The sequence below is a fragment of the Kogia breviceps genome, chromosome 7, assembly GCF_026419965.1.
Source record: "Kogia breviceps isolate mKogBre1 chromosome 7, mKogBre1 haplotype 1, whole genome shotgun sequence".
Classification (NCBI taxonomy): Eukaryota; Metazoa; Chordata; class Mammalia; order Artiodactyla; family Physeteridae; genus Kogia; species Kogia breviceps.
This window is the reverse complement of record NC_081316.1, coordinates 82,229,202-82,241,697: the sequence shown is the minus strand read 5'-3', so window position 1 is coordinate 82,241,697 and position 12,496 is coordinate 82,229,202. Positions and strand designations below refer to the sequence as shown.

The following is a 12,496-nucleotide window of genomic DNA, read 5'->3' as shown; positions in this document are numbered from 1 at the left end:
AGCATCTAGCATACTCTCTGGCAGATAGCAAGTGCTCAATAAATATTTGCTGATCAAATTAGTAAATCTCTCCAAACCTCACTTCCTTATCTCTAAAGAGGTTATAAAGCAACTCATATAATAAGAACCTGCTGTATAAAAAAATAAGTTAAATTTTTAAAAAAACACCAAAAACAAAAAACAACTCATATAGAGTTGTTGATACTATTAAATTAGATATTATATGAAAAGAACTTAGCAAGTGCAAGGCAAATTGTTAATGGTCAAACTGGGAGCAGTGACAATAACAGTGGTGATTGTTCAGTTCCACATTTATTAAACAATATGTACTTTAGTTTGTGACAAGTGCTGAAGATAAAACCATGAACAAAATAGAGAAATGTCCCTGTCCTCCAGAACTTACAGTCTAGCAGTGACCAGGAAATAGCCAACTTCTTGACCATTTTGCTGGGCTTTTGGACTCCCTGCCCTGCTAGGCCCTCTGAAATTTCTGTCTTCCTGTTTCATATCTTCTTATGTCCTTCTAATTCATGTCTGTTGATTTGTCATTTTTTTTAATCCTCACTGCTATTTGTTCATATGAACTATGCTCCATGTTAGCCTTCAGTGTTTTCATTTGAAAACATCTTACTATATGATCAGTCCCCAAGGTTGCTCCTTCTGGGCTGGTAAGGCTAGCATATCTTTTGTGATCACCAGCCCTCCCCTAATCATAACCTTGTGGTTCAAGGGTATGGGTAATCCCCCAAAAGAATGGTAATCTGAGGGTGAGTGACATCCAGACGTGAGCTTGACACTCCAAGACCATCCATTTTCTCTGCAAAGTAACTCAGAAGGTGAGTCAGTACCAATTCCCTGTGCATGTTGACTTCCACAGGCACCATCCTTCCATCTTGATCAAACAATATGTTTTCTGAAGTCTGATGACTATAAGCATTAGTGTCTTAATTGGACACTTAATTGCTTTACTACTTCTGTTGACCTAAAGAGGTATGTGATCCCACCCAGTTTTATTCCAGTAAAGCTGAGCTTCTCACTCATCTAAAATTTGAGATGGTTTCTTAGGGTCCCAAGCACTGGCCTAAGAGTTTGAACTTCTAGTCCCAGCTCTACTGTGTATTTACCACATAATGTCAACATTTTTTCATTCACTTATTCATTCAATATTTATCAGGTCAAGTACACTGTAGGCTGCGTATATACAGACATGAAGAAAATAGTTGCCTACCCTCAATCTTTCTTTTTTCTTTAATTTTAATTTTAATTTATTTATTTTTGGTTGCATTGGGTCTTCGTTGCTGCATGCAGGCTTTCTCTAGTTGCGGCGAGTGGGGGCTACTCTTTGTTGTGGTATGTGGGTTTCTCATTGTGGTGGCTTCTCTTGTTGTGGAGCATGGGCTCTAGGCACACAGGCTTCAGTAGTTGTGGCATGTCGGCTCAGTAGTTGTGGCTCGCAGGCTCTAGAGCGCAGGCTCAGTAGTTGTGGCACACAGGCTTAGTTGCTCCACAGCATGTGGGATCTTCCCGGAGCAGGGCTCGAACCCGTGTCCCCTGGATTGGCAGGTGGATTCTTAACTACTGGGCCACCAGGGAAGTCCCTACCCTCAATCTTTCTAATGAGGATAGTAGATGTACAAATTATTTATTACACTGAAATGAGATCAGTATAACGTGCTGCACAGGTCACAAAGAAGGGAAGGACTGACAACTGGGAAGGTCAAGGAAGGTTTTCATTCCTCATTGCACAGATGAGAGAAACCAAGATTATTATCAAGTTAGGGAGATGCAAAATACTCAGAAGAGGAAAGGCAGTGGGGTTTTAGGAGGGGTAGAAAATCTAGGCTCCAGTTCAGCACTACCACAAAAGAGACTGTTGACCTATAAGCAAGGCATTCGTTCATTCAGGCACTTGGTAAAGCATTTGAGAACTTATTATGTATCAGACACTGCACCAGTAGCTTCCACCTCCTTATCTGTTGTGTCTGCCAGGATTATCTCATATCATGAAGCTCAAATAAAATTATGGAAATGAAAGCAGTTTATTAACTATAGAATAATATCAATATTCCTATTTGTATAGTCCTTCACACTTAGAAAATACTCTTACTTACATTATCTTCTATAATCTTTACAACAATTCCATATGATGGGCACCATTATCTGCATTTACAGATAAGAAACTGAAGCACAGGCGGTCAAATAACTTGCCTAAGGTCACACAGCTAGCAAGAGATAGAACACAGGTCTGATGCAAATCCCATGTGTTATCCTTATAAATGTAAAGCATTAACTAACACTTCCAGACAGGCTGAGACAAGGATGGTCACAAGACTGCATATGATTAGATGCCAAAAGATAATACCAGCTAAGAGTTCAAAAAATAAACAAGCACTTTGGCTGGAATGGTCTGAAAGGTTTTAAGGAAAAGATGAGACCTGAGCTGGGCCTTGAACCATGGAGCATTTGGATAGGTGGTGAAAAAGGTGAGGGCATTCCAAGTGAGAAAGCTCCACAAGATCAAAGATTAGGAATTCAGCATTTGATAAATAAAGAAGAGACTACCTGGCCAAAGCCATAGGGCAGAACGGAAGAGTGAAGTCAGTAACAAAGGAGTCTGGAAGAGAACAGTGGCATCAGACCCAGAGGGGCCCTATATGCCCTAGTATCTTTAGGTGATAGCCTATGACAGATTTCCATGGGCTCTTCAGGAGTATAGAAAGGCCCAAAACAGTAATCCCTGAACAATGATCCCTCCCTTTCAGCATTCCTCAGAATCAAGGCTCTTACAGCAGGAGCGTGAAGCCACCAGTCTGACCATCTTTAACAGTTAAATTTTAAAACTTTGATTTTTTTCTATTATCCTTTCACCAGACCTAGTTAAATTCTCACAATTTGACTAAAGTGAACAACAGAGAGTTACTTCATTAAGGATGAAGTGAGGTTTGGGACCTTAAGGAAACAAACCTAGAGACATTCAGGGGCTGCCCCAAAGTTAGGACCAGTAGATCCATCAGCAGAAATGATCATGCTGTGTATCATGGAGTACAGTCTCCAAATTAATGCCTCTAATAAAATTTTAACATGAATTGCTAAAAACAAAAAGTCATTATTTTAAGCAGCATGGTACAACTGAAAAAGCACAGCTGAAATCTGTTAAGAGGACAAGGGAAAGTCAAGGAATGCTTTACTTGGTTCACACAGTTTTACTGCAGTCACGTAATTAAGGTTTTGTAAGTGAAAATGTTTTTTTTTATTATTACCCTTCCCTTGTCGCCAAGTAGCCTCACATCCCAATCTGTTCAGTGAGTCAAAACGGCATTCTTAGAAAAAAATCTGGAAGCTGATAACCTAAAGCAAAAATAAAATGACCTGCTCAAGGTCGTACATATTATTTGGACCTATTCCGCTGTGATTCCCATTGCGGGACTCCTCTCTTTCCAGGCCAATGCGAGGCGAGGGTAGCGCGAAGCGGGGCGTGGCGCTCGGGTTAACGCCCCGGGAGCAGACGACTAAGCGTAGCCCTTTGACAAGGCGCCGCACGTGCTTCTGGGAAGAACCTTGTTCTCTCCCAAATCTCTTACCCGGATGTCTGCAGCAGTGTGAGACTCTCGCGGCTACCTAGCAGCTCAGCTCTTTTCACCACCTCCCCAGCGCCCAGAGCGCGTGGAACCTACGTTACCTTTCCCAGAGCTCCAGTCATCTTTTGCTGCTGCGCGGCCTGTAATTGTGCCAGCTGAAGATCGGCCCAAGAAGCCGCGACCGCTGGGCGTCCGAAAACACTGACGGAACGGCCTCGATCCGGTCCGGTAACAATATCCAACCGAGACTCACTCAACTCCCGCAGCACCTTGGTTCCGGCAGCTTCTGAGACTCAGTGTCTAGAAATCGCCCACTACAGCTCAAGTGTCACCTTCACTGCGAATTCTCCGGTCAGAATTAATTGCCATCTCTGTGTTGCCCCAGTACTTTACACACAATTCTGCTATTTCATCTGCCATACTATATATTAATTATTTGTTACTTTCTTTTTCCCGTGTTTGATTGCGAGTTCCTCAGGGACTGAAATTCTGCCTGATTAATTCATTCCAGCGTCTAGCACGGGACGTGGAGATCTGACTTCTAACCTCTATTTAAAAGCTGAATGACCCTAAGTTAGCCTTTCTGACATTCAGTTGCCTCATAATAATTGATAATAACTATTTTTTATTGAGTGACCACTATGTACAGCGCATTATGCTCAGAGCATCAATTTACTCCTCATAACAAGCTTGTTAGTGAGATATTATCACTGGATTTTACATGTAAGGATATTGCAGGAGGTTAAGAGACTTGTCTAGGGCCAACCGACCGAGGCAGAGCAGAGTTTCAAACTGTCTCATTTATACAAAGTGTTTTCCCTCTGACATACCCCTTCTCATATGAGATAATGTCACAGCACAAATTCATTTACTTATTTTACACACATCAACCATTTACTTAGCATGATTTTGTGCCAATCCTTTGAACCTTGGGAAGACAGAGATGAATATTTACATGGTCCCTGCCCTTAAGTGGCTCATAGAGGATTGCATCAAACGAAAAGTTTTTCTGTGCAGCAAAGGAAACAATCAGCGAGTGAAGGAACAACCTATGGAATGGGAGAAAAATGTTTGCAAATCACACATCTGATAAGGAGTTAATATCTAAAATATATAAGGAACTCAACTTGATAGCAAGAAAACAAATAACCTGATTTAAAATTAGGCAAAGGATCTAAACAGACATTTCTCAGAAGAAGACATACAGGGCTTCCCTGGTGGCGCAGTGGTTGAGAGTCCGCCTGCCGATGCAGGGGACACGGGTTCGTGCCCCGGTCCGGGAAGATCCCACATGCCGCAGAGCGGCTGGGCCCGTGAGCCATGGCCGCTGAGCCTGCGCGTCCGGAGCCTGTGCTCCGCAATGGGAGAGGCCACAACAGTGAGAGGCCCGCGTACCGCAAAAAAAAAAAAAAAAAAAAAAAAAAAAAAGAAGACATACAAATGGCCAATAGGTATATGAAGAGACGCTAAACATCACTAATCATCAGGGAAATGCAAATCATAACCACGAGATATCATCTCACACCTGTTAGAATGGCGATTATCAAAAAGACAGAAGATAACAAGTGCTGGTGAGGATGTGGAGAAAAGGGAATCCTTGCACACTGCTGGTGGGAATGTAAATTTGTACAGCCACTATCAAAAACAGTATAAACCGTATATGTATAATGGAATATTACAACAGCATTTAAAAAGAAGGAAATCCTACCATTTGTGACAACATTGATGAATGTGGAGGACATTATGCTAAATGAAACAAGCCAGGCACAGAAAGACAAATACTCCACGATTTCACCTATGTGGAACATAAAATAGTCAAACTCATAGAAGCAGAGTACAGAATGGTGGTTACCAGGGGTTGGGGCAGTAAGGGTGAAGGGGAGAGATGAGGAGATGTTAGTCAAAGGTACAAATGTCCAGTTATGCAGGATGAATAAATCTAGAGATCTAATGTACTGCATGATTATAGTTAATAACACCATATTGAATACTGGAAATAGGCTAAGAGTAGATTTCAGGTGCTCTCATCACACAAAAAGCTAACTATGTGAGGAAATGGTATATTAACTAGCTTGACTGTAGTAATCATTTCACTAGGTATATGTATATCAAATCATCATATTTTACACTTTAAATATACACAATTTTTAAGTGGCTCATAGAGATTAGTAAGGAGGCCAAGTTGTAAACAACTATAAAGCAATGAGGAATTCCAGTTATAGAGATATACATATAAACTCTGTATGAAGGGAATGTATGGTTACAAAGTCAACATCAAGTGAAATAACAAATATGCAGTTATTTTTATTGTTGCTGTTATTATTGCTGCTGCTACTGTTTTTATTATTTTTGTACTTAGCAAGGAAAAGGTGTAAAACTGGTAAATATGAATAGGTCTTCAGTAACAGCGAGTTTCCTTTGTCGTCAGAAACCCTGCCAAATTACCTTGTCCTCTTGCTTTATCAATCCTTCCTATGATGAAATTCCAAGGAGCTACAAAGGGCTACGTAGGTAAATCTACGTCCCCCAAAGGTGGCCCTTAACCCCTGTGGAGAAGAGTTGCTAAGAGACCATCTAAAGAGACAAATGCACAGTTAAATGATGCACTGAGCATAATGCATTCCACGTAGCTTCCACTCAAATAAAAAATATTTATTATCAATTATTATGAGGCAATTGAATGTCAGAAAATTCATTTAGGTTCAATCAGCTTTTACATCGAGGTTAGAAGACAGATCTTGTGCCAAGATGTGCCATCTGGCACATCTTGTGCCAGATGCTGGAATGAATTAATCAGACAGGATGTCAGTCCCTGAGGAACTCACAAACAAACATGGGAAAGAGAAAGTAACAAATAATTGATACATAGTATGGCAGATGAAATAGCAGAATTGTGTGTAAAGTATTGGGGGCAACACAGAGATGGCAATTCATTCTTCCTGAGGAAATAGCAGACAAGTCATAGCTCCACCACAGGTTATTATCTACATGGGTATCTAAAAACTGTTGGGATTTTTAGAAGTGAATTTTTAAAAAAATAAATTTATTTATTTATTTTTGGCTGCGTTGGGTCTTCATTGCTTGCTGTGCGTGGACTTTCTCTAGTTGCGGCTAGTGGGAGCCACTCTTTATTTCGGTGTGCGGGCTTCTCATTGTGGTGGCTTCTCTTTGCAGAGCATGGGCTTTAGGCGCACTGGCTTCAGTAGTTGTAGCACGCAGGCTCAGTAGTTGTGGCACGCAGGCTCAGTAGTTGTGGCGCACGGGCTTTGTTGCTCCGCGGCATGTGGGATCTTCCCGGACCAGGGATCAAACCAGTGTCCCCTGCATTGGCAGGCGGATCCTTAACCACTGTGCCACCAGGGAAGTCCCAGAAGTGAGTTTTTAAATAGAAAAAACAAAACAAAACAAAACACTTCAAGTTCTTAGTGTGTCAGGTCAGATCTTTTCAGGTTATTCTCCCAATAACCCTGTGAAGCTGGGGATCATTATACTTATTTCATAGATGAGGAACAGAGGCGCAAAGAAGTTACCTAGTTTACATAAGGCACACTGTAAGCGATGAGCTGGCTAATTTCAGCACGTGCGCTCCTTCTGCTCCATAGGACTGCAAATATAGGTCTCCAAAAGGGCAGGTTGGCTAAGCCAGAGAGTTTTTTCCTTGTCTAGTCCAGGTAAATGCTATCCGGTAAGATACAAATCCATCTTTGTGTTGTTCATACACTCTGAGGAGGGAGGAAGCTGAAGGGAAGAGGTAAAAAGAAGGGGACAATTAGTTCTATGTATCAAAGTACAAGGCTTCCCTTTTAAACTAGAATATTTTAAAAGGTCAGGAATCAAGGACCCGAAAGGGAGGTGAAATCAGCATACATGGCTGTAAAGATACCTTAGCAATATCTATTAATGTATTGGAATCTATATTATTGTTGCCAAGCTTTGTTGATTATGTCATGAGTTATAAAGGTATATGAGCTTACTGAACTTTCCAGAAGGACACTTTCATACAGATATGATCAGATATCCTTCCCTATCCATTATTTTGTAGCTTCTCTGACTTATTTTGTCTCAAGACTCTAAAAACTAAAACTCTCTTGGGGATACCAAGACACACCTCAACACAGGCTACTTTCCAGGTACTAAGGCTCCTACCTTCTTGCTTCATCCTTCTATAGACTTGTCTTTGTATCTCCAGTATCTACTCCAGGGCCTGAACCATGGTAATATGCATCTGATGAACTGATCAAAATCTTCCTCTTCTAGCTCTTTTTTTTCCTACCTCTAACCCCTCTCTACAATGGCATTTCTGTCTGCACTTTCACAAGTGGCATAGTAGAGACATAAGGATGGGAGAATATGTATTGAATCCAATCCTGCTTCAGACGTTTACTCACTATGTGGTTTTGAAAAAGAGGGAGTGATGAATGTCTGGGGAACTTCAAGTTTGGCTGAAATGTAGACATAGGGAAAAAATGGTGAGAAAAGAGACTAGAGAGGAAGAACAGAGTCACATCATTAAATCCTAGGCCAAAGGGTTGGGGAAGCTTTGACCAGTCAGGAGCCAGTGAAGAGTGGAATAGTGGAGGAGAGAATGGAGCCGGTGAGTCCAGCCAGAAGACTAAGGGAGGAATTTTTTAAACCGGATTTCCAGTTTATTATAAAAGGATATGATAAAGACTATACATGAACACCCAGATGGAAGAGATGTATAGGGCAAAGTATGTGGAAAGGAGGAGGAGCTTCCATACTTTCTCTGAGCACACCACTCTCCCCAAATCTTCAGGTGTTCATCAACCTGAAAGCTCCCTAAGCGAGTAATATAAGAGAGAAGAAGGAAGGCCTAAATTAAGGCATTGATAGAGATGGAGAGGAATTAATATAAGTGATGTTAAGGAGGTATAATGACCAGGAATGGTGTCTGATTAGATGTGGGCAGTAAGGGACATTCTGAGTTATATCCTGGGATGAGTACTGAGTACCTGTCTACAAATAGGTGGCAGATAAGCCAGTTTCCCATTCTCCCAGGCATATGATATGCTTCTTCCCCTCTCTTTATTTTCTAGAAGCCTCTTGGGCCATCAGCCTAGAGTAGGAAATAGATTGAGGCTCAACAAATCTCTTGTGACCTCCCCATTGGGAGAAATAGAAGAAAAGCAATGCAACATTTGAATGCCACCTGTAAGGGCTGCCTGAAGTAAGTTCTTTAGGCCTAAATTCTGGATAGTTTTGCCTTCATGATGCGGGGATACTGGAGGGGAGGCAGCTAAGACAGTAGGGCTAAGGAAGAGGTAACCAAATAGTAAATTACGATCACTTCACTTTTTAAATGATTTGACAAATCCCCCTCTCCCTCTCCTCCAAGCCATTCTTAATGCTGCCATCAGAGTGATATTTCTAATCACAAATATAACAAATATGACCATGTCACTTCCCTGGCCAAGGACGTTTAATGCTCCCCACACACTGCCTGTAGCAGTGCTGTCCAACAGAACTTTCTGCAAATATGTAAGTGTTCTATTATCTGCTCTGTCCAGTATGGTAGCTACCAACCACCTATGGCAATTGAGTACTTGAAATGTGACTAGTGCAACCTAGAAAGTGGATTTTAATTTAATTTTAATTAAAATGTACATAGCAACATATGGCTAGTGGCTCCCTAGAGTAGCCTATAGGATTAGGTCCGAACTCCTGGATACAACATACCAAGTCCTTCACTCTCTAGAACTTGTCTACCTATCTAGCCTCATTTGCCACCCTTTTCAACACAAATATTACTCCCCAGTCAACATAAATTCCTGTAATTCGGGCTTCCCTGATGGCGCAGTGGTTGAGAATCCGCCTGCCGATGCAGGGGTCACGGGTTCGTGCCCCGGTCCGGGAAGATCCCACATGCCGCGGAGCGGCTGGGCCCGTGAGCCACGGCCGCTGAGCCTGCGCGTCCGGAGCCTGCGCTCCGCGACAGTGAGAGGCCACAACAGTGAGAGGCTCGCGTACCACAAAAAAAAAAAAAAAAAAAAAAAAAATTCCTGTAATTCTTCAACCATGATATACTCTCTCACACCTCCCTGCCTTTGTACCCGCAATTTTCTCTGCTGAAATGACCTTTCTTTACTCATCCACCTGGAACAGTCCTACTTCTTTCAAGACACAAGTTGAATGTTACCTTTCCTATGTAGCCTCTTGCATGCATTTCACAGGAATGGTATTGGTCCCTCCACTATACTTCTCTGGCCTATTTTTAATGTCCTCAACACAGCATATTGTAACTATTTGCTCACTTGTATATCTTTCCCACTAGATTATGGGCATTTTAAAAATTTATTTATTTGGCTGTGCCGGGTCTTAGTTGTGGCATGCAGGATCTTCATTGCTGAGTGTGGGATCTTCAGTTGCGGCATGCGGGTTCTTAGTTGTGGCATGCGGAATCTAGTTCCTTGACCTGGTATCGAACCCGGGCCCCCTGCATTGGGAGCTCGGAGTCTTAGCCACTGGACCACCAGGGAAGTCCCAACTGTGAGCATTTTAAAAAGAGTATTCTTTTTTTTTTCCACCTCAAAGATTAACACAGATAATCAAACCACCTACATGAACATTATGCAGTTTTACCAAAGGTAGGATGATAGGTATGTTTTCTCACTTTGTAGATGACAAAACTAAGGGAAGAAGATAGGTGGCTTGCCTAAGCTTAAACACCTTGTACATGACAAAAATAGTGTAATGACAATAGACAAAATGACAAAAGAATGGAAGTCCATTCTTATGGTCAACAACAGCAAAAAGCAAACTGGAAGCTCTGAGATCCTTCCATTGACAATCCTAAATCTCAAATCAACACTTGGTGAATTGGCATTTACACAACACACATGAATTTGGGCCCTGAGCAACTTAACTGAGGAACTAACAGTGAGGTCAGTCTTTTCCCAGATAAGAATGGAGGCTAGATGCACTGAAGCACCAACTTCTTCAGCTTTGTAAATTTCTCCTCCCCCTCAAGACAGATGTCTTGCAATCTTTGTCCACTTAATGTTATACTTAGTCCTGTGTAGCACATTCTTAAAGGAACATTCTTCATTTTTTTTCTTTGTATCCCAGCATTTGGTACAGTTTGTAGAATACAATGAGGTTCCTAAAATGTTAAATGGAATAATGAATGAGTGAATATTTATAGGTTCCTAGATATAATTATGGATTTTACAATTTTTTTCCAGATCTTGAACCACATGATGGTGGTGCAAAAACACCACCACACACACACACAAGCATGGAGAAACTTTTGCCTTTCTGGTTTTATTTTTACAAGCCAGTTGTCTTTAAAAGCTTTTAAAAATATCTGTTCCAGCCCACAGCACAACCACATCAGAGAAAGCTTTAGGGAACAAGAGAGAATAAAGGGAGGCCCTTTAAAAGAATATGTTTGATCTCAAGTTAAACTTCCTTTAAAGTAATAATTCGGTGGTACCTATTATAAAAAGTTTCCCAAGGGTGTCAAATAGCTCTAATTTTTGGCTTAAGTGAAAATATATGCATTAAGCTACCTCCAACTGAAAACTATTTTAGCTTCAAGTAGGACTCTTCTGCTTCTATTTTTTGGTATGGTTTAGGTACAAAGAAAATCATACTTGAAAGGGAAAAAAAAAAAAAAAGAAGGCCAGAGGCGGAAGAGAGCTGGCTACCTAAAAAAAGCCAGAAAGAAATGGTGCTGACTCCCCAGCCTGTACTTTACCAGGAGTTTTCTGCTTGTGCAAGGCTGGGCTGAGTGAGTGGGGATTACCTAACTTCGGAGAGATGGAGAAAGGATGACGGAAGAGGCTGCAAGAGGGAAGCTCAAGTGGTTAGTGAGATCTTAGAAGCCCATAAGAAGAAAGGGAGATGGTGCAAAGAACCTCTCATCATGCAGCTACATGTTCAACTCAGTTGAGAATCTTTCTAGAAGCCCAGAACCTGTGTTCAGGTTGGTCCAGCCTGGGCTCCAGCACAGTGATACTGGGAGAGTACCTGCAGCACGAAGCTCCTACAGCATAGGGATACTGGGGTACTTGGATACCTGAGAGGCCATCCTCTCCTGCCTCCTCCCATCCCTTTCAGGTTGGCCTGCACTAAACCACCTTTTTAATGTACACCATTACTCAACATACGAAAAACTCTTCTTATGGACTAGGAGGAATCCTTTGTGTTGCTGGTAACATTTCATTATATTTCTCTTTTATCCATGTATTCAAAAAATAATTTTAATATGGTCTGCATTCAATTTTAGGGGTAGTTTTGTTTCCAGTATATTATAACATAATCTATATACCCTAGTTTACTAAAAAACTAATTGCAAATATCATACTGTAGCTGAATAATATTCTATTACAAAGACGTATCATTGGATCCTAAATTGTCTACTTTTAATATTATAGATTATACTAAATTTTCATGTTAAAATTACTTCCTAATGATAGCTATCATGAGAAGCAGAATTACTTCCAGATAGATTCATTTTGAGGCTTTTGATATATTTTGTCAAATTGCTATCACTTTATTTCTCTGTATTTCCTGTTTTACCACACCTCCAGAAACATTGAATATTAATATATATGAAAACTTTCCAAATTTTGTTAAGTAAAAACTTTCATATCAAAAATCTTTTCAAATTTGGTAAAGTATAAATTGCATAGTTTTCATTTTCTGTTGTTACTATGATTGAACCTTTCCCATGCTTTTTTATACAATTTTATTTCCTTTGTGAATTGCTGGTTACCCATTTATCCTTTGGAGTCTTAATACTTTTATTCCTGTCAATCTCAGCCTTTTATACATACTCTTATCATGTTTTACGAAGCAGCTTATATTCAGGGAAAGAAAATCATGCTGGGGTTCAAGAAACCTGTTTTCAGGTCCCAGCACTACCATTATGTGATCATGAACAAGTCAATTCTCTC

The 12,496-nt window shown here is 40.8% G+C and overlaps 1 protein-coding gene across 1 annotated transcript in view; it reads right to left on the bottom strand.

Annotated features, from left to right (window-relative positions):
* Nucleotides 1-3,998, bottom strand: part of MRPL48 (mitochondrial ribosomal protein L48) — a 49,446-nt gene extending 45,448 nt beyond the window's left edge. Inside the window, exons 1-2 of the mRNA XM_059069714.2 lie at nucleotides 3,911-3,998; nucleotides 3,680-3,864 (exon numbers count right to left, since the gene is read on the bottom strand). Of these exons, the coding sequence (XP_058925697.2) occupies nucleotides 3,680-3,864; nucleotides 3,911-3,998 (273 nt within the window). The remainder of the gene's footprint in view (nucleotides 1-3,679; nucleotides 3,865-3,910) is intronic.
* Nucleotides 3,999-12,496: the final 8,498 nt, after the last annotated feature.